The sequence below is a fragment of the Anser brachyrhynchus genome (genome assembly GCF_964034855.1).
Source record: "Anser brachyrhynchus genome assembly, chromosome: Z".
NCBI classification, from domain to species: domain Eukaryota; kingdom Metazoa; phylum Chordata; class Aves; order Anseriformes; family Anatidae; genus Anser; species Anser brachyrhynchus.
This window is the reverse complement of record NC_137697.1, coordinates 12,432,585-12,460,241: the sequence shown is the minus strand read 5'-3', so window position 1 is coordinate 12,460,241 and position 27,657 is coordinate 12,432,585. Positions and strand designations below refer to the sequence as shown.

The 27,657-nt window shown below is 36.2% G+C and overlaps 1 protein-coding gene across 5 annotated transcripts in view; it reads right to left on the bottom strand.

The window, feature by feature from the left end:
• Positions 1-264: 264 nt before the first annotated feature.
• Positions 265-27,657, bottom strand: part of PARP8 (poly(ADP-ribose) polymerase family member 8) — a 125,914-nt gene continuing 98,521 nt past the window's right edge. For 4 of the 5 annotated variants that reach the window (XM_080575168.1, XM_080575167.1, XM_080575164.1 and 1 more), the window contains 12 exons: positions 17,153-17,245; positions 13,253-13,378; positions 11,743-11,808; positions 10,398-10,465; positions 10,001-10,049; positions 9,047-9,159; positions 8,807-8,879; positions 6,658-6,727; positions 4,769-4,845; positions 3,740-3,809; positions 1,644-1,728; positions 265-643 (listed from right to left, as the gene is read on the bottom strand). In XM_080575168.1, coding sequence (XP_080431294.1) covers positions 541-643; positions 1,644-1,728; positions 3,740-3,809; positions 4,769-4,845; positions 6,658-6,727; positions 8,807-8,879; positions 9,047-9,159; positions 10,001-10,049; positions 10,398-10,465; positions 11,743-11,808; positions 13,253-13,378; positions 17,153-17,245 — 993 coding nt within the window. In that variant the 3' untranslated portion in view covers positions 265-540. The remainder of the gene's footprint in view (positions 644-1,643; positions 1,729-3,739; positions 3,810-4,768; positions 4,846-6,657; positions 6,728-8,806; positions 8,880-9,046; positions 9,160-10,000; positions 10,050-10,397; positions 10,466-11,742; positions 11,809-13,252; positions 13,379-17,152; positions 17,246-27,657) is intronic. The other variant, XM_080575165.1, reaches the window with a different exon arrangement.

The following is a 27,657-nucleotide window of genomic DNA, read 5'->3' as shown; positions in this document are numbered from 1 at the left end:
CCTGGCTATACCTTTGTGAAATAAAATGAATCAAAGATAGCTGCAGGTAACCAATCTCTTTAATTTGACGTGTTCCAGGCAACCTTTTATTGTGTTTAAATATGAGAATATTTTACTTATTGCAAAGTATCCTGTATAATGCAGGTTCTCCACTATAAAATCTTCTCTCTTGCTTATAATTCTCTCATTCTAAATTTAAAATACCAGTATACAGTACTAAAACCTCCAATTGAAGAGTTTAATATAAAAATATCCGCACAAAACTCCTTTTTTAAAGTCTGTTTATTGTGAGCAACCCAAATGCCTGTTTAATTACTATTAGTTGTAGTATGTACTTTGCACCCTACAGTTGCTAATTCATACCATCTCAGGTATTTTGATGAGATAAGAAATACTAAGTAAGAAAACAGTAAGTATTCAAAGGGTTAATTTGCTTAGAATAATAATAATAAATTAGTTTTTTGCATCTTCTTCAGTTCAAAATCCAGCTTTGAGACTGAGGAAGGCTTCCAAATCATCAATTAAATAACAGTGGTCCTTTTAACCAGTAGCAGTTTGATTGCCAATGACTCGAAGAATCTCTTTATGAATGCTTGGTTCCTGTGTATTTATACTTGTATCACCCACTTGACCATCTTCGTAACTAAAAAAAAAAAGTAAAGAAAATAAAATCAAGTTAGTGTTTTATTAATCTACCTAAGAACATTCAAAACTGTTTTATTCAATAATCAAAAGCATTTATTCTATGCTTTAACATGCTTACTATTCAAATGTTCTATTTCATTGTTATATGCAGATCCTAAACTCTAGAGAGTGAATGGTGGTAGGACTTTCATTGGCATTGAAAACCTTAGGCTGAACAGCCCACTGGGAATTCTGCAGTGCTGCCAGTACTGGGTCCATGGAAACACATTAGCAGCTCCCCTCTTGGTGGATGTATAAAGGAAAGGGCTGTTTCTGTGGCTGCTCCTGAACCACCCTGCACAAGGCTAGTACCAAAGCATGCACAAGGCACTGCAATGCCTGTGGCACCCAAACTCTTGTCACAAGAGGACCTCCACTTAGAGGTGACACCATGAAATCTTCCAGGGTTTCATCCTTGTAAGAACCCATCTGCATTAAGGACTTGCATAGATAAAGAAATCCTGATCACTGCAAACCCTCAGAGCTGGTGAATCTGAAGTCTGTGCTTCTCCACTCGTTTGCATGACTTTTTTTGCGGGGCTAAAATCTATGTCAATGTATAATTACAAGTCATAGCTGAGAGAGAAAACGCTCAAATCACAGATAGGAAGCTTTTTCTCATTAATGAATTCTTTAGCTTTCAATCATACACCTGAATAGAAGAGAGATTTTGCAATAGATAGAGAGACTTACTGCAACATGAGGTAATGCTATAGAGTGGGAAAAATCAGTAACGCTCCACTCCTCGCATTTTTTTCTTTATAAAAGTGACTACTAAATCTTTGTCACTAATGTATTTTCTATCAAAATTAATTATAGACATAAATAAAAACTGAAGCAATTCTCTAAAGAATTAGAAAGAAATATCTTTTATCTATTTCAATTCCAACTGTTGTCAGGATCATGGGGACAAAGGCCTAGAAAAGACAGATGTATGTTAAAAGAAGGTCTGTACTCACACAAAGAAAAATCTTGTACACACATGATCTGTATTGGGAACTACCCATATCTCCCCATGTTTGTGCAGATCAGATGAGGTTATCACTATCAGGGAAAGAATAAATTTCATAGTGATCAAAACATGTCAGGAAAATACTGCTTTAAAATATTTGCTTTTTTACACACTTTAAATAGCTTTGTGGGAATGTTGAGTTTTCTAATACATGTCTGTGGCAAAGTGTAGTATCCAAGCTGGCTGTTAGTACAAACAGGCAGATGAACTGGATTCTTGTTTCCAAAATACATTCTACTTTCCAGAACACACAAATGCTTGATGTATGGGAGCCAGTTCGTTAAGAAATGATTTTAAACTAAGGTTGGCTTTTATGATCATTTGGTACTTCTCATAAACAGAGTCCTTTGAAGGCCCAAAACCTGCTCTGGAGACTAGTAAACAAGAAAAATGAAAAAGTATGCTTATTAAAAACTGATTTTAAATGGATATAGGGCTGTTAAGGAGGATCTGAGTCAACTAATGGCTTTGGCACAGACATGTTTGTGTTTGATGATGTCTGAGACAACAGTAAGATGTAAAAGACAGTGCCTGAAACTGAGATGCCAAAGATTTGGGATTTGCAATACTACCAAATATTTTTAAAAACTTAAGCACACCAAGTATAATCAAGGGGATTGTGAAGCTTGCCAAAACTTGCTCAACATTTAGAAAACAGCAATGTATTTAATGATAGGCTGTTTAACAGCATAATGAGAACAACACAGGAAAGAAACATTCTTATTTCTAGGTAGTAGCTTTGCTATGAATCTATACTTGAAGAAGTTTCTATAAATGCATCTAAACACTGCCATGAATAACTGCATACCAGATTTTTACATTATTTCTTCAATTAATTTTATTTTTTAAACAAACATTTATTTGTTGTAATTTATTTCAAATCTATATTTGATAGACAACTTCCCCCAAACACTTTGCAAAGAAAAGTGAAGTAATAAATATAGTAAATAATTTTATAATAACGTAAAATTTGTTTTACCATATATTTTAACTCTTACAACATTCACAATCCATTGAGAAATGCAAAGGAAGAATGACAGAGATAACAAAGTCCTACATATTCATCTCTTCTATCCCATATTAATACTTGGGAAAGATGTAATTTATATTTAGAAACTTCAAGCATTTTTAAAAGTAAATTCTAGTAAAGCCTAGATTCATTTCATTTCATTTTTTCTGAAAGCTACAGTCATAAAGTTGTATATTTTCCTATCCAGATCATGTTTAAGTTTCATGTTGACTGACAGCCTTAATCATATTAAATATTTTAATTGAACACCTGAAAAATAATTATTTTTAAAAGTAGCATAAAAATAGTTTTCATTTTGAAAGAACATCTTTTCTACCATGTCTTAATTTTTACTTTTTAAAATAAACAAATGCTGAAAATGGAGGTCAAGCTGAGTTTAACATGATTTATTTTCATTTGGCCAATGAGACTCATTACCAATTGTTCTTACTCAAATTTCATATTTTTATTTTTTTTTCTCAGAAGCTGCTGTTTTCATTAATTACTAAAAGAATAGCCAAGTCTTTCAGGAATAATTGTAATCATATGCAATGGATTTTAACTTCATAAAAATTCTGAAGCAGTCCAGAACAACAAGCTGGCTACCAGATGAACAACACATTTGCCTGAGACGTGCAAAATTAATTGAAATTCGATAGGAAACCTTCTGTTTCTCAGAATTTTGTTTTCAACGTATTTATTAAATGCTTGCAAGAAGTCACCATTTCAAATAAAGACTTTTTTTGGACTATATTGATGACTTAGGAATATGATCATATTTGAAAGACAGACTGGATGATCAGTCACTTTGTGCATATGATTATTTCAGAAAAAAATCGGGATGTGTTACAGGTTTTCTTTGAAGAAGGAAGTGTTCCAAACTGAAATACAAAGACTATTAAACAGGTTGTTATATACCTACCAATTGTTTCTGACCTAAGACCAACCAATTCTGGAACTAAAGTTCACACTGATTTACATACAGTGTCACTGTGCCTATGACTAAAACAGTTTTTCAATGACTTTCAGCTTACCTTCACATAAGGCTATGCATTTTAAGTTACGGCTTTGCAAAAATTGTGACTGTTGTCCTTTCTTCTGTGACTGAGATTAAAAAAAAAAAAACACAAGAGAAAACTTAATTAGTGCTGTAAGGCAAACAGTGAAAAAGTAGTAAAGCTGCTATTGTCAGTGGTTTATTAAAAAAGCAAAGATAGCAAAGATAGAGGTTGTCATTCTAACATATTTCTTTTTTTTTTTTTTTGATTATCATAGGAAAGATTTGAACTCCTTTACCCTGAAAGAAAGCTTACTAATTATTATAGAATCAAGAATAGTACTAGAAATATCAGAGTGCGACTGATAAACAAATTACACAAAAACAAAAGAAACACAGTGAATTTAATCACTGATTCTTTGGCTACTACCTTGATACTGCTGGCCTACTCATTTCTGATGGCTTCTGCACTTACATACCAACCTTTCTTCAAAGCAAGATTATCCTATAGTTCTTGTGTGTTAACAATGGAGACAGATGTAAGATGTAATTTCTCAGCATTTAGTCCTATACATAATTGTTATGAGTTTGCTTTAAATAAAGCAGAATTATAGTGGTCTAATGTGCGGAAACTGAAAAACAAAAACAAATAAACAAAAAAAAAACACAACAAACCAACACATGACTTGGTATAAGTGAAATACTATGCTAATTTTCCAGCAATAACCATTTTCAATTCTTTTTGCATTGTTTTTCAGTAAAAATTCTGGAGTTCAAAAAGCAAAGACTTGCTAAGGGTCATAATGCCATCTGTATTTTGTTGTTATTCTCTTCCCAAATGCTTCTGCTTGGAAAAGAAGGGTACAGGGGCCTGTACTACACTCCATAAATTCTTACTAAAAACAATTGGGCTGTATTTGATGGTTACAGTCTCTGGACTTGTCGATTTCATTCAATAAAATAAAATTGTTAACCTTCACAAAGGGAATATTGCCTTCTTTTCTGATATCAAGTTCCCAAACATAAAACCATAAAACTTCCAGAGATGGTTGATATACTACTGTACCTGTGATGTGTTACTGCCCTTACTGCTTGAAGCTGGTTCATCTTTAGCTGACACCTTCTGCTGCTTCTTGTTCATCCCTAAGATATTAAATTAACGTAAGATACCCTGTATATAAATGCAACAATAACCAAAATTAAGTATGGAGAATGCAAGAGGTAACATGGTGGAAATCACACACAGTCCTTTTCACGGCAGCCAGAAAGGTAGTTTTTGTTGGTAGACAGCTCTCTTTGTCAGAGATAATTTGATTTAATCCTGCAAATTACCTGTATACCTGCATGTGTTGCAAAGAGCTTGGGAAAGCCAAATTAGCACCAAGCAGGTAGGAAAGTGAGATTAAATGACACTGAATTCAGCTCAGGATGTCTTAGGTCATTGTTTAACAGAGTTGCATCTTAGAATGTCTTGAGTTTAACTGACCCTACTCAGGCTGAAATAAAAGTCTGATTTTCTGTGGGTGGGACAGTAATATCATGAGAAATAACTTTATATATTCATCTTTAGCATTATTTAGACTTTTAGTAAATCCAAATAAAATTTTCAATAGTAGTTATTTAGAGGTAGTTTTAAAGGTAGTTTTAAAGTCTATCTAGGTTTAAATAATTTATCTACAGCTGAATATATTATTAGTCAGCCAGTTTGGATGAAATTTCCATCCAAGAAATTTAAACATCTATGTTTGTGCCTTAGATGTTGTATACATTCATCACATTGGGTTTACGTAAAATTCCTGTACTGCATGCTATTACAGACATCCTTTCTTTTCCACTCTCCCACATTTCTTGACAGTTTGAAAACAGAGACTGAATTATGGCAAAACGTAAGTCTATGAAGTAATGAGGAGTATAGACTCTGTTGTGTTTTTTATTAGCATAGAGTATTATATCGTTCATAGGTATAGACTTCCTTTCTGGAGGATACTGGACGGAAGGGACTGAGAAAGGCAAAAAGAGGAGAAAAAACACACTGAAATTGACAAAACAATGCTGTCCAAAAAGAAAGTAATTTTGTTAGATGATGGTGCTTCAACCTGAGCTTTCAGTGAGTCCTAAAATGCTTCCATACTTGTGTAATCTCTGAAAAGCTAAAAGTGCATTTAAAGTCTGCTGATATTAAAACTCAGTAAGTAGTAGTAAGAAGTAGTAGTAAGAAATGCTAAGCTCTAAAAACTAATTGTGACATTACCTAAAATCAACAGAAGGTATAACTAACACTCTCAAAATTAAATTTATCTACATGCACACGAACACTTTTATATATGAGGAAATGGTAAATATAACTAAAGGAGAAAATCACAGCACTTTAAAATCTCTACAAATGTTTCTCAATGTACACATTGGTACATCATGTTTCTGTTACGCTTCTATTTATGATTTTATTCTTATATAGAAAACTCTACATGACTCACTTTTGATTTACTAGTGGGACAAATTATATTTCCCGCCCTTGTCATGCTAACACGAACACATCCTGTATCTTTTATGTGACCCTGACATGGCAATACTTGGGGATATTCTTAAACATATGCTGTAGATCATGTCTGTTGATGAATATTTGTTTTGTCAGATCAGGTCCTAAAATCCTATAACTATGTGGATAGTTTTAGATGAACTTAGGCAGATACCAATGAAAAAAATATCACGAAGTTGGAATTCCATGGCATAGTCAAGACCTGCTTCATTACAAACTTTCAAGGTACTCAGCACCTTTGAAAATGAGGATAGGTATTTAATAAGGGAAAAAATAATTTATTAAAAAGAGAGAAAATCTAAGCTTGGTCTACAAAGATAAACACTACAGTGTTGTAAACAGTGAAGCTGGTAAGAAGAGCAGTAGACTAAGACACCCCCCTATATTTCTCCAATTTTAGAGTGATTTATAAATATCACCTGAGTAACCAAATGATATGCTTGATAATGGACTAAGGTAGATTCCGCTTCCAAACATTGCACCATGGAGCTGAAAAAGAGAGAGCAGAATGTCTGTTTAATAATTATTTGGTTATCTGGACAAAGTAAAAATGATAAACACACGTCTCAACGTAGATCAGTATCCAGCCCATTGCACTGATTTATTGACTGGTAATAAATGGTGTTCAAAGAAGTCTCTAAAACTAAAACAACCAAAACTAACAACAAAACAAAATGCTGTGAATATACAACTATATATTCTGGGAACTGTATCCAAATGCCCAAAGATAATTTTATATCAGATTTGTACATAAAATTGCATTTTCTGTTTTAAAATCTAACATTACCATGAGGGATGCTTACAGAGAGTGCTTCTGGAAATGGCCAAATACACCTCAGCCTTAACAAGGCTGAGCAGCTCAGCATGTGTCTCACATCAAAACCTTTGCAGGAACCACAGCCTAAGCCAGCCTTTGAGGGGCTAGGTCCAGAAGGTTTTTCCAAAGTACACCAGCTGGCCTTGGATAAGCAAACAATGCAGCAACAGCTGCTTTTATTTTCTTTAAGAAATGAAGAGATGGTGATGACAGTACTTATATGCCAAAAAAAAAAATAAATCAATAAATCAGTCACTAGTTCAACCAGAGTACTGGAAGAACGGGTTCAACCAAGCTTTTGCCTGAGCCAATTCAGCCATACATACTCTATCGTTTCATTACAGTGTTTTAGCCACAGAGCTATAAAATGTCTGAAACGAAGAATGGAAAGGGAAGAGTCTTCTTCACCAACAAAACTGCTCCATGTTACAGAGCAACAAAACAAGCACGTTTTATTAGTAATCTCCTTGTCTGGAAAGAGGGAAATACAGTTTTCGCTTCTCCTCAAGGGACTGACTGCCTTACGTGTATGAGACTTTCAAGAAACCACACAAAGTAGTTGGTGGAGTATATGCAAGAACCCTGAGTATCTCCTATGAAGGTAAATGTTATGATCACTGAGCTTCCTAGTCATGTTCACCCTTATTTCTTTGCTCTGACCCCATGATATTTGCCTTGTGCCTGCAATGTGCCAGCGCTCCTACAGGAAAACAATCATGCTCTCACTCCTCCAGGTCCTACAGTGTTGCACAGGATCCTTGGTGAGTAGGTGTTTTTCCTGACTGATTAGTACTGGGGTAAGCAGAATGAACCGGGCTCACAATATGGCTTAGTCGTGTGAGAGATCTAAAAATGATGACTTGTATAAAACAGACTTGTATGAACTGCTTCCTCCTATTTCCATTAAAAAAAGAAAGAAAGAAAGAAAGAAAGAAAGAAACAAACAAACAAACAAACAAACAAACAAACAAACAAACCAACCAACCAACCAAACAAACAAACAAACAAACCACCAAGCATAAAGGGGTTTACTTGGGTGTACTTTGGAGCTTAAATCCTGCTTTCTTGGTGAAGTATCTTACAAAGATGCTAAGAAAAACATCCAAAGCGTTAAGAGGAACAGCAGAGAGTTCCATTCCTTTTTTTCTAGTGCTTCCTGTTCCCTAAACCTTAGTAAGCACCCTTGAATCCTCCTCTACGGTATCTAATCAGGATCACTGGGGAACAGGTGTCAAAACTGTGATGCTAAAACACTCCGAATCACAGTCCTCTAGTCCCTCTAGTACTGACTACTTTACTCTGCAAGAGTGGTCTTGCAGAGAAATCAAACTGAAGTTTGCTATAGATCCCTCCTTACCAGTACGCTCGCATTCCCCTCGTAAGAAAACCTGAGGATCTGAGAAGACACTGTAAACCCGGCTTCTGTAAATCTAGTATGCTCTGGGTTCCTATAATACAGGCATAAATTTTAATCTCAGATTGCTTTTAGGCAGTACTGAGCTAAGCCTCCTGGAGGTGCTGCTGTGCAATGTAAAACTGAAACACAGATTCTACCAATGGGATTTTTTAAAGCTATTTTAGCAGATACCTAACTTCATTTTAATTGCTTCAGAAAAGTCTCTTTTCCAGGAAGTCACCACTTTTTGCCACCTACATGACTACCAGAAACACAACCCTTGACAACTCACCTAATTTTAATATGTAATCAAACATGCACAGGTTAGATAAAGTCTGTTTAGTCTACTATTTACCTGCAGCCTCGTATTGGAAGCAACAACCAAGCCGTTCCTCAGGATGGAATGCCAATTTTCAATGTGTGAACCACTGAAAAATTAAAAAGAGAAAGCATTAAAATCCACAGTGTAAAATTCAAAATGAAATCAGTAATCCTTTAAAACAAGACATTCACAGCTGTAAACCTCAAATGGTAAGAATAAAAAAACAGCATGGCATTTTAGTAACCTTTGATTAATACAAAGATATGGACTCACTGAAATGCAAAGGTACTTCCGTAAAGGTTTTTAGCAGCTCGGAAATTAGATTCTTTGGCTGGTGGACTGCTGAGAAGTAGGAACTGGTGGGGAGTGTGCATAAACTTTAGTTGCTGTAAAATATAACAGTTCATATGTGAAAAGAAATTGATGGACACAAAAGAACTGCATTTCCAGAATAGTAATTCTTAATATATCATGCTGTTTTGCACAATATATGACTGCATCTAAATACCTACACAAACTAAGTTGAAATAGGTCTCATTACCATAGCTTTTAACTGAAATCAAACAGTAAGAACAGTCTTCGGCATATGAAACATATGGAAGTTTCTGAAACAGAGTTCAGCCTAATATGGCTCTAGTAAGGTAATTAATTTGAACGATTTCATCACAGTATTTTGCTCAGAGTTGGCTTTGAATTAAGATTCACATTTGAAAGGCTGCAGATTACTATGCCCTTAAACAGAATATCAGAGGCATACATACTAAGAAATTAATCTCAGCACCATCCTTCTGAAATTCCAGAGCTATATTCTTTTTATGGTATACTCAAGTTCTCTGTAAACTACAAGTTCACAGTATTCTCAACTTGTGTTCTCAGTTTGCACAACTGGTGTATTGTGTAAAAAGCAGTGCAGATGAACACCACAATTCTGTATTTAACATTCTAAATGGTAACCAAAATAGTGAATTTTTCACCCAATCTCCCATGACTGCAGGTAGACACTTGCATTTGAGCTACTCACCTCAAATAGAATTTTTCTGACTATAATTTGTTTGACTTGATTTAGATATTCACAACATGATTCTGTGAGTCATAACCTGAAACTGCCTACTTCTCTCCACTGTTTGTTAATGGGGTCCACGTGACCAGTTTGAACATGTGGCCAGGAGACTCCCATCGAAAAAGAGCCATGAGAAATAAGAAAGTAAAGAACCCACAGACACTTACCCTATTCACTGGAAGCTTTACAATGTGTGATCTGTTACTAGAAATAACCCTATAAGAAGAAACAGTTATATGTATTAGGCATGATAACGAAGAACTTTCCTTTTTAGAAACATTATGCACAGACAGAACAAAGCACTGAGCTGCACGCCTTTGAATCTATCAGATGAATGTAGGACAAATCTTGACTGCAAGATCAATCTGAGGCCATAAAATAAGCCAGCAGTGTTCTCAGTTGCCCCAGATGACATCCAGAAACAGCCCATAAACAAAGCAGTTGCAAATGTTAGCTCTAGTATTAATTCTTAGGGTGAGCTTATACCGAATTAAACTGGTGATGTCACTATTCATTCGACTTGGTACTTTAATAATTATCATCTCACATGAGTCAATTTTATACCATTGTAGAAGAGGATGTGCAAGCGGGTCTTGTTTATCCATCTGCTTCTTTATTTCCAAGTAAGGTGCCTAGAAAATAGTAATTATGTTCTTTATTGCTAGTTGAAATCATAAGGTTAAATTTTATGTTACATTGCCCATGATTTCTTCTATTAAATGGGACGAATACATGGGACTCATTATTAGGCTTAAATCACAGCTTTGCTGACATTTGGTGTTGTACAGTTATAAATGTGTTTTGACAACAAGAAGAATCCATATAGCAATTATTTTCCCTGGAGTAAAATAATAAGCATGTAATTAGCAACAAAATGAGTATAATATAGCAAAACATTGGTGATCTCAGGGATAACAGCAGATGTACTTACGTTCAGTTTCTGGGTTAAGGAACTGGACTGGAACTTCACAAAATCAGGTTTCTCAAAATACCCCAAGATAATCCACCCCGGTTTTTTTAAACAGTTACATGGTATTAGCTGGTAAAGTAAAATACTGTTACCAGCTTAAATTCCCTTTGAAAGCATTTATTAATTTTTATCTCAGTGTAAATCATTCCTTTAAAAATTGTTATTTTAACATTAAGAAAGGTTAAATGTTGATTATTTTTCTCTTTAAGAGATATTATATTATGTAAAAAAATACCTGAAGTTTTATTTTCAATGTGTTTTACTGCTCTCTATACCTCATTCTTCATTCCAGAATCCCAAAGTACTTGACAAATATATACAAAATACAGTTTTTAAGCTCTTGTGAGGTTACATGTATATAACAGTTGGAAAAGCAAGGTATATGGGAGAGATTTCAATAATCAGTTGTAATCAGCTGGGCTGCTTAGGAAATAAAGTGTTGCAATAAACATAAGTACAGCTATCAGATTCTGTCCCATTGTGAATATTGAGAAATCATATGGTAGTAATCCCATGAGACCCAACCTTCCAAGTCCCAACACACTTAGCTGAACAAGTGTTTTGTTATAACAGAAATAAAGCTATCATTCAGAACACCATCACAAAATCAATTTCTTTTGCTTTGGAAATAAAAGACCCGGTTTGACTTTGATATTTCCAGAAATGCAGCAGTTGGTGATTATCTTGTTACAATGCCCCATTCTGCTGTTATTATCTCTTATTTAAACTTTAAAAGACCTAAATTCTACTTCATCACCTTAATTTCATTGCTACTGTGGATACTGTAGGTTTTTTATTTTCAGCACACATTTTATTATTATTACAGCTCTATAGAAAAGGGCTGATACTATTGCCTTCCCCACCCATCACAGGCCTCATATAAACATCTTCCTAGTTCTAGAAAAAGCTATTATGTTATGTAAAGATTTTTAAACTCACCTGTGTCATCTCTCTAATAGAAGTGATACTATCCAATGCTTTCATGACTCGGTCATAATTCTTCTTCTGATGTAATATAAAATAAGCAAATAAATTAACAGACTATTGGTCTTTGGCTCTAAAAAATTTATTTTTCTGATGTGAAGTCCTCATCAAAGTTAGGATGAATGTTCACCAAGCCATTCCTTTTCTTTTTTTTTTTTTTTTTTAATAGCTTCCTTCCACCTTATCTATACACAGACTTCCTCCTTCGTAGTTCACAAAAATTTCAGGAAAAATATTATCATGATGGCTGTTATTTGAATTTCACTAGAATCTCAAATACACCACAGTGTAACTCAAAAGATTAGGTCACTTTTTAAACAAATATTTGTAACTAAACACAGGCTCTGCCAGTTATTTGGATAATATGCTATTAAGTATGCAATGAACAAAGAGCTGTTAAATAAGATGCTAAATAAGCAGATGTGTTTACTTCGTTAGCTGCTCTAGAAAACATCAGAGGTCCCTCAGCTGTCCCTCTGCTTCATCCTGACCCTTGCTTACCTTCTGCCTAGGAACCGCTACCAGAGATTCCTAAGGTCTACCTTTTCTGAGCAGTCTGTGCTTCACCAGCTCCACATGCAACACCACCTTCAAGAGCTCCAGTTCCCTGTCTCTGGGTCTTGCCAACTCCTGCCCATGGGCTTTCACCTCATCCATGCTGGCATTCTTGCTAGAGGAGATAGAGTGGGCCGTGCCAGCCTAGGGCTGTCTCTACTCCTCTTCTCACAAGACACCTTTTCATATTCCTTATACCACTTAAAACCCTTGCCCTGCCCAGCTGCCAGTCTCCTCATCAGCCCCTTTCCAAGCCCCTCTGGCAATTCTTCCTTCCCATGCACTACAGAATACATTCACCCCTTCCTCTGAGGAAGAACCACTGCTAGCTGGCCTTTGTTCAGGAAAAGTGGGATGCTTCCCCACGCAGGCCATCCAAAGTTCTCATTTATACCCTTGAGGATGGCTCAAGAGAGTTATAATAGGTTCATGGCTTCCCTAGAGTTTCCCTGAGAAGCAGCATTTGCAGTCCGAAGAGCAAACAATTCTTCAAAATTTAATACTTGTACATGACTCGACTTTTATGTCCAACATTTGAGAAAAGTAAATTTAAGGACATAACAGTTTGTAAAGAGAAAATGAAATAATAGCAATAACCACTTTAAGAATGGAAAGTCCAAAACGTACACTGAGAGAAGACACCGAAGATGGTGTTTTTTCATCTATAATTTGTGTCTTAAAAGAAGTTCTTGGCTTCAGTCTAACTTTCAATGCAACTTAAAGTTTATTCCCAAATACCTTCTCAGAGACAATTAAAAAAAAATAGAGAGTTCTGAAAACAGCCACATGCTTGTGCTATATGCTGGAGCTGTATCTTTTCTAGTAGAGGACACTCATGAATAAGGCTTTGCTTTGAAACCTAATGCATTATTAAAACTAAGCAATGACATAATGGAAGACAACTACTTACCCTGGGGTTAAAGGCCAGCATCTGAGGATCATTAGGATCAACTACAGAAGGATATGGCTCAAAAATGACAACTTTCCTAGGTGACTCTAATGCAGACCGACACATGGATACTAGCAGATCAACCACCTAGAGATGAAGAAAAATATTTATTAAATATATGTACTTTCATATTTCATCACCCAGTCTGCTTTCTTTTCTTTTTCCTTTTTTTTTTTTTTTAGTGGATTATAGCAATACCCGATTTCATCACTAGCTAAAAGTATGTTCTGTGGATAGCATGTAAAGACTGATTTTTTCCCATTGACTTCAAAAGGCTTTAGGTCCAGCCCTACTATACTATTCCAGGTGCCTAGGTAAGACCAATATCTAGTCTTAAATGTACGATCATTCCAGACATATTGCTCATAGTCCTGCTTTCTCTTGTGTACATGTGATAATTCCTGGACAAAATTCATTCTGAAAATGTAGTTGTGCTCGATCTGTGTGCCCTTGGGTGGAAGATGGCAATGAAGAATGCTACTCAAGAAAGAGGAAGGTTTTGTGAACTTGTACCACCACCTGCTGTTCTGCTGAACACTGTAATCATAAAAACACTACTAAACATTGATTTTACTAAAGCCAGAACAGCGCAGTGATTTAAAAGTTACTTGCACATCTCACACCGGGAGAATTTCTTTCCCTTCCTTTCTGTTACACATAACTATAACATGAATTTGATTAACTATGATTTCCAAGATTTCACTGTAAGATCACGTGTGTAATGAGTACAGACATTCACAAAGGCACATGTAGACACATACACAATTTTGCAACAGATTTAAGTGTAATTGTTTCAAAATTAGTAAATTAGAGATTAAAAAGAGCCTACAGCAATCACAAAACAGAGATAAAGCAGCTTTCTAGCAGCTGTGAAACCCAAATCCCACTGATAATGAAATTCAAAGTTGCTATGTAAAAACATCACTGCAAATTGGCTCATTTCCACCCGGGTTCTCTGTGCTATCTGAAAACGTTCCTCTGTAAAAATGGACTTTTCCATGAAAGAAACAAAAAGGCAAGAATATTTGTACTTATAGGCATCCCTGGTTCCTTCCACAATTCCAGATAAATCAGATCTCATCTCACAGCTCAAATTCTGGAAGTCATTATATGTCTGCTATTGTATCTGATCATATGGAGGAAATAAAAATTATGGCCCTTTAAAGAAGAATGAAAATAAGAATCATAATGAAAGAGAAAAGGAACTGTGCTGCAGTGAGTCATACTGTTGCCATTCTCCTCCTCTGCTCCTTCAGCATGAATGGACAATTTTCTCTACCTGCTTAAAGATATTCTGTTAGTTTCAGCTACTAGCTCACACATATTGAAAAATGAAGTTACTTAAATAATCATTGCTTTCTCCATGGTGCTCTGATTTCTATCCAGTATATAATAGCTACAAATGTGGCAAATGTTTCAAAAATAGGGCATCTGCATTAGTATTTGCAAAGGGGACTAGGAGTCTTTATACACAGCCAGGTTGGGCAACCAGGCCTGCAGCTGTGTATTACCATGAAACTGGGCCCTAGTTCATACTTCTCACAGGCACTTCTTTGCTTTCAGTTGCAAAACACTACTAGGGAAGAGTTGTTTGAGTTTCCAGACTGCTTAATACAGTGATCCAAAGTTGTCTTCCTTTATTACTTGCACAGTGGGATGTTGTCTTCAAACTGGCACAGTTCTTATTAGAACAGCATCCCAAAGCCTTCATTTAAAACAAATGTTGACTTCTATATTGTTTCTCACCATGATAACAGCAGGTTGTTTTAACCTGGGGAAAATGTGCATAGATTAGGCTTAATTAATCCCCTGATTTCCCCTGAGATCATTGTTTTGAGCTGATGGAATATACAGCAGCTGAAACTGCAAGATAAGTCTAAGGCAAACATAATACGAACTTCTGCATGTGTTCCTTGGTAGTAGGAAGTGCTGTGGACCTAGTAAGTGTTCTTATAGCTGGGTGTGAGCTTCTCCTTCCTATGAGTGGGCATTGAAGCACCTCAGGTAGGATTTAAATATTTTCAAGGAGGAAAAAATCTCCCAGTACCTCCCTTGCTCTCTACAGGAAGTCCAAACTACCAAAAAAAAATCAGGTGTTTAATTTTCAGGTATTTTGACTATGACTAAAAGAAGGTGATGTGAATTTGATCTTGAAAGTTTTATCAAGCGTAATCTCTTATCATTAAGAAGGAGCCATCAGAACACAGTTAGTGACAAAGTAGGGGTGTCTACCTTATGAAACTAAATGAAAGCACAGTAGGAAAAACAGGATGTTATTTCTAATAATGGGAACCTATATTCAGGATTCTTCACAAAATGATTTGGAGACTTGGAGGAAGTTTTATCTGACGAAATGTAGAGATTCACAGTGTGAATACCTACATCTTACTAGTTAGCCTAAACTCTCTTCATAATCAATGGAGAAAATAACCTCTGTGCTGATGTCTATGCTGTGACTCACACCACCCTAAACTATTGTCAAAAATAGCTCTGATGAATCAAACCCTAAAAGCACTGAACTCTTTCTGCAAACAGGAAAGAGAGCTCAACCAGATCAGATGTAGTGAGCTGGATGTGATGCTAACACTACAGTGAGACTCAACAAAATTCAGTCACCTCAGTCCCACAGGACACTCAACATAAGATTTTTCTATCTCTTTTTAAGCACCATGAAGATTGTAATCACTTCAGTACTCTTCAGCAATGCTCTGTAGATGAAGAGGTGCTCTAGAGAGCTAGAGAAAGCTCTGCATATGTCTGTAACAGTAAGACCTACATAAAACAAAGCGTGAGAGTTAACAAGGACCACCTCTCCTCTCAGCCATATTTAAAAACAGAAGTGAGAGCTACTTGCTTGTACCTAAATACCATATAAGTATGGTACATTCAGAAAATAAAGTCCAGCACTACAGAAAGACATAACTGAGGTCTTCAGTTATATTGTCAAGGGAAGAAGACATTGCTCCAAGTTTCTTCCTCTGAGGAAATGCTCAAAGACGTTATTCTGGCACTTAGCCAAATAGTTTATTTCCAGTGGCTAGACTCATTAGTGCTAGTTAAAGCTAACTGAACTGAATGTTTGCTCTTCCAAAAAACATGTTGCTTACCACGGAAGTGCACAGTCAGTGACATATATTTAGGTAATCAGAGAGGAATGCACTTTTCCATAAGATCTGGAAAGGCCATTTTAACTTTTGAACATACTGAAGCCCTGTAACTATTGTAAATTAAGGTTAAATGGTGATTTGAAAACATAGTTTAAAATATTGTTTTAAGACACATACAAAATCATGAAAAAAACCCACAAGTAATTATATGGTTATAAATACATTAATAACTGAATTTAGAGTCAGAAAGCAAGGCTGTGTTAAATTCCTAATCCTTGAGAAGATAGAAAAAAAAATCTATGTAGAAACATCAATAAGGACTTTCCCACTGTTATTTAATGATCAAAATAACAGATGCTCAGGGGATAGCTGCATCCAACACCATGAACAGGAAGTGGCTTATTAATTGCTTGAGAGTAGTAATGGCTCATTAGGTGAAAATAAATGGGAATTATCTGCAGATGACAATGTCTGCCTTTATTAACAATCCAGGTGACCTAACTGAATACAACAGAACAAGAAAAGAGGGTTATTATAATTACATGGAAGGAAAACAATGGAAGCACCTCATTACTAACATCTGAAAATGTCATGCATAAACAGTGCATTTATGGCTATAAGAATGTACAAATAAATAATACTTACCAAAGAATACTCATACAGGGAATACACGTAAAATAAATGTTAGAAGAGACTGAAAAAACTGCACACACTATAGAAAATCAGATATGTAATAATTATTAGATAATTCTACCTGAGCCCCAGTTGCAATTTCATCAGCAGCTTCGTTCATCACTCCTAATGTTTGGAAAGCAAATACACAGAGCTCCCGTTCACAAACAGTGGGCTACACAGAGAAAGAAAGTTAATTGTATTTTTGTTCTAGTTTGAGGTTATTGGTTTTATCATGCAATACGTACAAAAAAAAAAAGCACAAACACATTTAATGTTAACTCTGTTCTACAGATGTTTAACTGCAACATTAATTTCAAATTATGAATACATGTCAATTATTGAGGAAGATACATTACAGTAGCATTTTAATAACGTGCAAAACAAGTGTTGGGAACTCTAAAACTCGTCAGTACTCCTAAAGACTAAACAAAAACGAAATCCAAATACAAATAGATTACAATATCAAAATTACAGTTACAGTACCCAAATGTCCTTCAAACTGTCCTAACAGATAGAAAATGTCTTATATAACTAAAAATTGTAGAGAACAAATCCAGAAACTAAATGGTGGCATTCCCACTTCAAAAATGCAGGCTTCTTCACAGCTTATTATTCTGCTATTGAAAATAGTCAAAAAATTGATCCGAAAGACAAAAACTTGAAGATGCTAGGTTTATTTTTTTAAAAACTAATTTAACAATGTATTTGTACATTTTTAGAAAATACATTACATTTTCATTGAATAAAAACTGTATCAGGGAAGGTTACATGTTATTTTTATAAATAAAGGAGCTGAACCCTTTTTTATGATACCAAAGGAAAGAAAAAAAAAAAAAAGACACTGTTGAATCATTTTTTGCTTTTCAAAAGAATTCAATTCACAATGCCATCACAATACGAGAATAAAAAACATATATAAACTTCTGCAAATTGAATGAGACCTGAGCTTTGTGCCTTCATGAGGCATAAAACAGGAACAAAAAATACAGCTTTATGAATAGGCACGCCTTCATATGCTCCCTAATCATTTACACTCCTTACAGTTACTGCACACTTATTTACTAAAAAATAATTAGCAGATCAACTTTTAAAAAGCTCAAGTAATGAATCATAAAGAGTTAATTGTTATAAGCATTAAAAATGAACAAATAGTTGAAACAAATATAAGCAAGAAAAATAAATTAAAGCCTTCCTTAAAATTGACCCCAATAAATGAAACTTTTTATTACAATACTGAAAACAAGCAAAAATATTTTTGTATACTGTTTGCTTGAATCCATGTTATTGAATCCTAACTCACTGAAATTTAAAAACAATCTCTAGCAAGCACTACTGAACTTTTACAGCTAAGAATTCCAAGTCTAGCTACCATGATAATCACTAAAGGATTCGCAGTAGTATGCTTTGAAGTTCAAGTCAATGCCTCTAAGAAGCTCTTGAAGAAAAAAAAATATTGAACACACACACAAAAAAACCCCCGTAAAATTTATTTGAATTCCAACTCAGGCAACAGCTTTGTCATTAACAGGCATACTGCTGTATTTGTAGTCACTTGTTTCATAGCCTTTAAAATATGCATTTGTTTGTTTTCAAAGACTGTAGATTTCAATAAACATCTGAAATGGACTGCATTTTCATATTCTTATATCAATTGCTTTACAAGAGCTATCATCTTTCAAGTCTAAGAGTACCATCCATTTGATTTATTTTATCTGCTATGTTACATTGCATTAGGCAGCAGATGAAGCCTAACATGATCCAATTCGCTGTGCCATTGCACACTAGACAAAAAGTATTTATTATTGTCATTATTCAAAGTCTTTCACATTCAGAAGGTGCCTCAATCACTTGCTTAGCTGGGGAAGCATGGTGGCATTGCCATCTTGTCGATAACATTCAATAGTATATGCAGACTCTCTTTAATTTGACGGCAAAGGATTGATAAATAATTTAGCCACGAATAAGAGGGTTAAGAAAATACTCATTGCTGTCATTCTATTTATAACCTCAACAAAATAAGTTACCCTGAGATTTACAGATAGCAAATGGAACATAGGATTTGTCTTTTTTTTTTTTCTATTTTATTTTTTTTCTTACTATTGTATGATCCCAGAAATGTCTGAGTAGCTGGAAGATGGAAATTAGGAAAATGATCATTGCACTTATGCTTGAGATTTGGAAAGTTTTTTTCTCTCAGGTGGACACTGGAGCTAAGATCTTAAGGCTGGAGAACTGCAGGTATGAGAAACAAGGCAGCAAAATCTGAGCTCTGAAGAGGAACAGAAAATACTGATAGGTTAAATAAAATTCTTTTGACTTTATGTATTTGATGAACCTGTATGCCTACTAAATATTTTTTAGAGTAAAGACTTGATAAGACAATGCTGATAAAATAGTGTTTTAAGAAATGCAGAATGAAGGATCACTACGTTCCCAAGTTAGCCACAGTCTAGTGGCATGTATTTCAATATTCAGACATTTATGGAAAATACCTTGAAATTGAACACAAAATCATTCAAGGGCTCCCAAAACATTTCACAGAAACTCACAGTCCAGTAAGTGTGATATAACATATAGTAAATGACATAATAATAAAGCCAGATGAATGGCTTTGTCTATCTCTTTCAAAACACAAGAAAAAACTTTTCCCAGTAATGGAAATGGGTTTCACCAAACTCATTTCTATTTCAGAAACAAACATGTCAGGAAGCCACATGGTTTTTCTGTACAAAATTCTAGTAAATAATAAACAGCATTTCCAGATTTTTCTCTCCAATTTTTTAAACTTGTTATTAAAAAATAATGTATCTCTAGTTTGAATTTGTCTTCTTTGATGCTTTCAAGGAAGTAAATTGTCTACCTTCAGAAATATTGAAATCCCTGTCTGAAGTACCTTTGGTTAAAGAAAAAAGCACAGAAAGAACTACCCAGGAAAAAAATGAACTCTGTACAGCCTCTGCATTCTACACACTCTCTTCAACTAAAAGCAGAACAAATATGTAGTTTTGCATTACGTGAAAGTGTCAGGGTTCTGTCAGTTGAATGGGGAAATAATCAGGGCCCTTCAGCTATATGGACACTTCAACAGCCTGCCTTCATATACCCACTCTAGATGCCTTTTTATCTGAACTCTAGACATTTTCAGAGCACTTCTGGGTCTTGTTTCTGATAGTTGTCCCAGTTTAACCCAATCAGAAGCTTTTAACTAAATTTTCCCATCCACATTAGTAGAATGTTCTAAGAGATGTTGGTATGGTCATTTCACACTACTTCAGCCACTAGCTAGGTTCAACCATTTAAACTCTTCCCTTTCCCACCAAAAGGAAAAGTCTGGCTTAAAATTAAGCAGTAGACATTCCAAGAGCCTTTCTTTGTCACATGATGATGCCAGTATCACATTTCCTTATTTCGGTTTTGTCCAAAATTGTTCATGCTAGAATCAATGAAAAAATATGAAAAAGAAGGTAATAAACCAATTCTACAAGACAGAGCTTAAAGAAAATCATAGGCTTTACGGTAAAACTGTAATTCAAAGGAGCTCTTACACTGCTGCTAGCATTTTGCATACTGCCACTTGTCTCTTTTCTTATAATAAGATGTGAGCCCATCAGACAGGAACAGTCTTGTTCTGGCTTTGGAACTTAAATACAAGAAATGCCCTAGCTACAACACACAAAAACAAGAACAAAAACAGTAACAAATATATAAATGTGATGTTGTTCCAATGTCATTTCTACATACTCTCAATTTGGTTTAAGGCCACATAATTAGTAATAGTAATTCAGCAAGCTGAAGTTTTTAAGAACTTTTATGTATATGAAAGGACTTCATTACTGATGTGGACCTGTATCCATAAAGGTATATAATAACCAACTTCTTTTATATTACTAGTTTCCATTGTTTTCAAAAAGAAAATACATTCCAAATAGGATTTATACACTTAAGAATGTGTTCCCAAACTTGAGCCTCACTTAACAGTGCAGTCTTAGGGGCATGCAGAATTTTACCAATTACAACCACCACCCTGAAGGCCTCCAGAGCTGACCGGGAAACTTCGTTTCCCAAATCTAGTGGGCAGTTGTACCTCCCCTTCAACAGTGCTCTCACACATATACCTTATATTTAACTTGAAAGGAGAAAATTAATGTAAGGTCATTGGCTTACACAAAACTGTTAGCTAAGTGAAGACCGTTGGTGCTGAAAGACTATTTAGTAGGATAATTATTTCAGTGGGAAAAGGACAGAAGAAAATAAGAGCTGGGCAGTTAACCTGAGACTGAAAATGCTGAGAAGCAGAAGGCACTGATAGAAGCAGACAGCATTTTTTGAGCAGAGTAAGGCCTTCAGAGTTTTCCTTTAGCCACCCCCAATCTTTGCATGCTCAGTAGCACTCATCCACAGCACTGGGAAGAAAAAAAGGTTCGGTCAGAGTTTCTGTGTGAGATGATTTAAGTATCTCTTCTGACAGCAGTGACCTGCGAATGGCAGACGGGCAAACCATCCAGCTACTATGACATATTCTGATCCCTGGACTCATGCATTACTTAAAATATTTTCCAGACATTCTTTCAATTCAAAAGAGTTGAAACCTTCATAACTGATATTAATCTATCTTGCTGTTTTCAAACGTGTGCTGCTGCTGTGCTCAGACGAGCAATGTGCAACCTTCTCCTGCATTCTGGGGGACGTCACGCAGACACTAATGAGGCTGCAGTATGTCTGACACACCTAAAAACTCTTGATCTAAAAGGAGAAGCTCAAGGAAAGCTCGGAGGCTGACTCACAGCAAATGTAACAAATGGTAAAGGTGAAACCATTAGAGCCCATCTCACTTCTCCTAATGAAGGGAACAGTCAGGGGAAATGAAAGCTATCTTCGAATCCATGTTTTGTTTCCTGCTTTCAACCATGGTACATGTAAAGCTTTTCTACAGGAGGAACTTCTGTCTCTCTTCATTACACTTACTAGAAGTTTGAGGATAGAGCAGGAATATTCAAAATATATGGGAGGGGGAGGGGTTGAGTAGAAGAGAGAGGGAAGGACAGAAAGAATGAAGTGAGGAAGGGAGATTGGTGGGTAAAGCTTTCTTTCGGAATGGACCTTTCAAGTTTCTGAGGTTCATTTCTTAGTTTGTGTCAGGTATGGATTTTTAGATGTATTTCTTAGCTATATTTGTACGGAAAGGCGGTTTCTAATTCATTAACACCTGACTCCGCGGTACCTAAGAATCAATTATATGCAGGCCAACAAGGATACCATTACCACATCTGAAGCCAGAGCTGCAGGAAAGCTGCTTTCCTGGCTCTTTCATAGCTTACATCTATTAGTCATGCTTTCAAATGAATGAACAAATGCTACAGAAATCTCAGTTGTATCTACAGATGTGACATATGAGGCAAATATGAGCATACCAGGAAGGCCAGCACTAACGAGGTGCTTGCATACTTTCTACCAATGCTATTTCAATGCTGTATGTAAACTCTCATTACCTCTAAGAACACTAGAGCAAAATACGTTTATGAATTCAATACTTTTAAGTTTCCTTTAGTACAACAGAAAGGTCATTTCAATTCAAAATTGATAAAACAAAAAGTTTTAGTTTATGTGTCTCCTAGAACACACTCCCACAGAATTAGAAGGTAAAGAGTCCAACTTGTACAATTTCTGTACTTTGTTAAATCATTACTGAAGCCATCCAGAAATACCATTAACTGTAATGTAAGGTTCATCAAGCTTCACAGCTTAAGCAATTTTAATTATTAATGATCAAGATTATTTTGAAAGGCAAGTTAAATGCACATCTGCCTACACCACCATGGTTTATAATTTTGAGTGAACCAACTGGTACTACCACATTGTGGATTACAAATATAAGATTTATTACAATTAAAATTGTAATTCAGACTTGTATTTTAACAACTTTTATTGACAGGTTCTTATGTTATAGGAAAATATATATTTAAAAATAAACATATTCAAAATTAAGTACTTCATAGTTGTATGCTAGTACTTCATATGCTATGTATGTACTATGCTAGTACATACGTAGTATACATAGTATACTATGTATACTATGCTAGTATGCATAGTACTTCATCAATTGTATGCTATGGCTAAACTTGCACTGATTTAAGAATTGCTTTAAAAAACAGATAATTGTAAATAAGTACATCTGTGTTCTGAATTTTCAAACGAAGTCAAACTACTGACCCAAGATCTATATATAGTGTGTATATATACACACTTCCATAGAGCAGGAATAATTTACTAAATAACCTACCTGTCTATAAATATGTAAGGTAAGCTCTCTAAACAACCTCACAATATTCATGTGAAATATGGAACACACTGCTGAAAGATGTAGGGGATACCACGGTGGTAAGCATATATAATCTGTAGAAAGATTAAAGAATAGACTGAGAAAGAACTCTCACTTCTTTTTGGGTTTGTTTTGGTTGATCCAGATTTTATTTTCTGCTTTTCTTTTTAATTCCTATTCTTGGAAAGATTAGACACTTTTTTTTTCCTCCATTCCGAATACATAAATAGGTGGCAAATAAACAAACATTATAGAGTGCTATCTGGGCAACGTGAGTTAAGTTCTTGGCTACAGGACAAGCTATACATTTTACTTTCAGTAAACAATAAAATGATTGAAGTCCATTCTGCCAAAGTACTGCTTGTAACTGGAATGGCTTTTTTTATAAAAAGAGATAAAACCAGGCTATATGGTGGATTAAAGATAAGAAAGATCACGTTATTCCACAAGAGTGAAAACATCTCCCTCATCTTGGTTAAACTCCAGTCTATCTAAATAAGTTTGTATATCTACACTTTTCTCTATAGTTCATGTTTATTGTACTGTACAAACGTCCCACTCCTAAATGGCATACTAATTCTGGAACATCAATACCACTATGTTATTCACTGGTGGCTAAGAAACATATATCCAAAGGATGCAGCAATCCAAGACCTATTCCAGTCGGTGGGAGCTCACCAAGGCCATGATTTTACTCATCATGAATAAATCACAACTGAGCACTTTGTAATGAAAAACACTCTAAAAATGTAAGGTTACAAATATAAATACAGATATATCATTATTACCCCACTGTACTTATTTTTACAGCTAAATACTAACAGCAGGTATTTCAAATATTGTTTTACATTCATATTTTATGGACAGAAGTTTAAACAGTGGAGATGTCTGCACCAGCGTCTAAATTTCAAAGAAATTAACTTCAATATTTAGTTTTGCTATTTTTTTTATGGCTATTTCCTGCTTTGTTCTAAAGAAGTCTTGGTTTGAGATTTCAACACAAGGTGGCAGTGTAAAGAATGCTTTCTTGACTCAAAGAAAAATTACTGATCTCCAGAGTTCCAGAGGTGTTTTTTGTTTGTTTGTTTTAATGATCGTATTGAATATGTTCGAGGAATATTTTTTCCTCTGAAATTGTCTGGCACATCTTTAAAATCCATACCATGATATTCTTTTACCAATGACTTTATTATAGCAATGGTAAATAAGGAAATCCAGAAGGCATACAGACACTAAGATAGACATTAGCTACACATTTTAAATTATACTATTTAAAAGCTGAATACGATAATATATTTTTATAATATTTAATCAGATCCTTAAATATAATAACCAGTTTTGATATCACTCATGATCTCATTATATTTAAATGTTTATCATAAAAGTAATCAGATGCTGAATTCCTAAAACAAGATGTCTCTTCGGTATTTTACCAGCAAAACTGTTGCATTATTAAAATAGTAATTTCATCCCCAGAATATTATTACTAGTTCTAGAGTAACACGAAGAATTTCATATGGCATTTTAAAAATATTAATATTTGGTTCTTCTAATATAGAAACAAATAATGTTGAAGTTTCTTTACTACCTTATGACATCAGTTTTGCAAAACACATTTTTACTGCTAGATGAACCAAATCATATTCATAGAATCACAGAATATCCCGAGTTGGAAGGGACCCACAAGGATCATCGAGTCCAACTCCTGGCACCACACAGGTCCACCCAAAATTGTAGACCATGTGACTAAGTGCACAGTCCAAATGCTTCTTACATTCAGACAGGCTTGGTGCAGTGACTACTTCCCTGGGGAGCCTGTTCCAGTGTGCGACCACCATCTCGGTGAAGAACCTCTTCCTGATGTCTAGCCTAAACCTCCCCTGCCTCAGCTTGACACCATTCCAGCAGGTCCTATCACTGGTGATTAAGGAGAATAGATCGGCGCCTGCCCCTCCACTGCCCCTCACGAGGAAGCTGTAGACTGCGATGAGGTCTTGCCTCAGCCTCCTCTTCCCCAGGCTGAACAGGCCAAGTGGCCTCAGCCGCTCCTCATATGTCTTCCCCTCTAAGTCCTTCACCATCTTTGTCGCCCTCCTCTGGACACTCTCCAACAGTTTCATGTCCTTTTTGTACTCTGGTGCCCAGAACTGCACACAGTACTCCAGGTGAGGCCGCACCAGCGCAGAGTAGAGCTGGACAATCACTTCCCTCGACTCACTAGCAGTGCTGTGCTTGATGCACCCCAGGATACGGTTGGCCCTCCTGGCTGCCAGGGCACACTGCTGGCTCATCTTCAACTTGCTGTCAACCACAACCCCCAGATCCCTCTCTGCAGGGCTGCTCCCAGTGTCTCATCGCCCAGTCTGTACGTATAGCCAGGGTTGCCCCATCCCAGGTGCGGGACCCGGCACTTGTTGAGAAGGACTCTTGGAAGACAGTTCCTTTTATCCTTTCATACTGGACTAGCTCTATCTAAGCTTTATCTGAAGCTAAAAATAGCATTATCTAAAGCTTTATCAAGCCCTGGCACAGGTTGCCCAGAGATGTTGTGGAGTCTCCCTCCTTGGAGGTATTCAGAAGCCATCTAGACATGGACCTGGGCAACCTGCTCCAGGTGTCCCTGCTTGAGCAGGGTGGGTAGGACCAGATGGCCTCCAGAGATGCCTTCTGGTCTGTGATTTTGTGTAAAGAGAAGCCAAACTATCTTTCACACTTGTATATGTATACCTTACGCAGGAAGTGCCTTCTCTTTCAAGCCCAAACACTGTATACAGGAGCAGAGCAAGGATATTACCTCCCTCAGCAGCATCTTCCCTGTTGGTGTTTCTATCATTGCCAGTACTAATTCAGCCAGCCTTCCCCTTTCTACGGCAATTCACACAGAGAAAACCACAGGAGGACACACCGCCTTTCATGCTGCATTTGGTACATCATCTAGACTGAAAATTCTTTAGGGTAGGTATTAAAGAATCTCTTCAACTTTGTGCATGGACAACAGGGGAAAAAAAGCCTACAACGTTAACAGGAACAGGTCCTCATTTTCCACACATCTCTAAATTCTGTAAAAATGGACAGTAATCAGGAATCAGAATTTCCTATTCCTATTTCCAATTTCCTAATGTTACTTCTAATGTTTAGTCTAACATGTTAGTTTGACAGAAATCAGGATGATTTTACTATTTTTACAATCTATGTGAGTGAGAAACCAACCATTTGAAAACATCATAAAGAAATTCAAAATATTCTTGAAACAGTTCAAGTCTCAGGAGGAAAATTTGGCCATTAGTTTACAAACAAGTAGTAGTCTACATTTTACTGACCTAAACTACAACTGTGTTCAGAATAAATTCAAAGACAGTAACATGAGGCACTGTCTAATGATTCAAATGAGCAGACTTCTACTGTTTTCAGGATGTTTGCTGATGCTCACCTGAACACAAGCCAGCAGTGTGCCCACATGGCCAGGAAGGCCAACGGCATCCTGGCTTGGATCAGGAATAGTGCAGCCAGCAGGACCAGGGAGGTGATCGTCCCCCTGTACTCTGCTCTGGTGAGGCTGCACCTCGAGTACTATGTTCAGTTTTGGACCCCTCACTACAAGAAGGACATCAAGGCCCTGGAGGGTGTCCAGAGAAGGGCTACGAAGCTGGTGAAGGGCCTGGAACACAAGTCCTGTGAGGAGTGGCTGAGGGAACCGGGGTTGTTCCATCTGGAGAAGAGGAGGCTCAGGGGAGACCTTATTGCTCTCTACAACTACCTGAAAGGAAGGTGTGGGGAGCTGGGGGTTGGCCTCTTCTCCTAGGTAACTAGTGATAGGACGAGAGGAAATGGCCTCAAGTTGTGCCAGAGGATGTTTAGGTTGGAAACTAGGAGACATTTCTTCTCAGAAAGAGTTGTCAGGCATTGGAACGGGTTGCCCAGGGAGGTGGTGGAGTCACCGTTCCTGGGGGTGTTCAAGGAAAGGCTGGACGTGGTGCTTAGGGACATGGTTTAGTGGGTGATAGTGGTGGTAGGGGGATGGTTGGACCAGATGATCTTGGAGGTCTTTTCCAACCATGGACCTTTATAAAAAAAAAAGAGTGGTACACAATGTGTTAATGTACTTTTCTAAGACCCCTTCCTCCATTTCAGAGAAATGAAAGCATTATGTTTGTGTTTTAAAGTTACAGTGTCTACATACTGTATTTTTATATATGCAAACACTTATGGAGTACATGCGGGGACTGTATATGGTGTTCTTCTGTATGTCAGGGAACTTTTGAAGC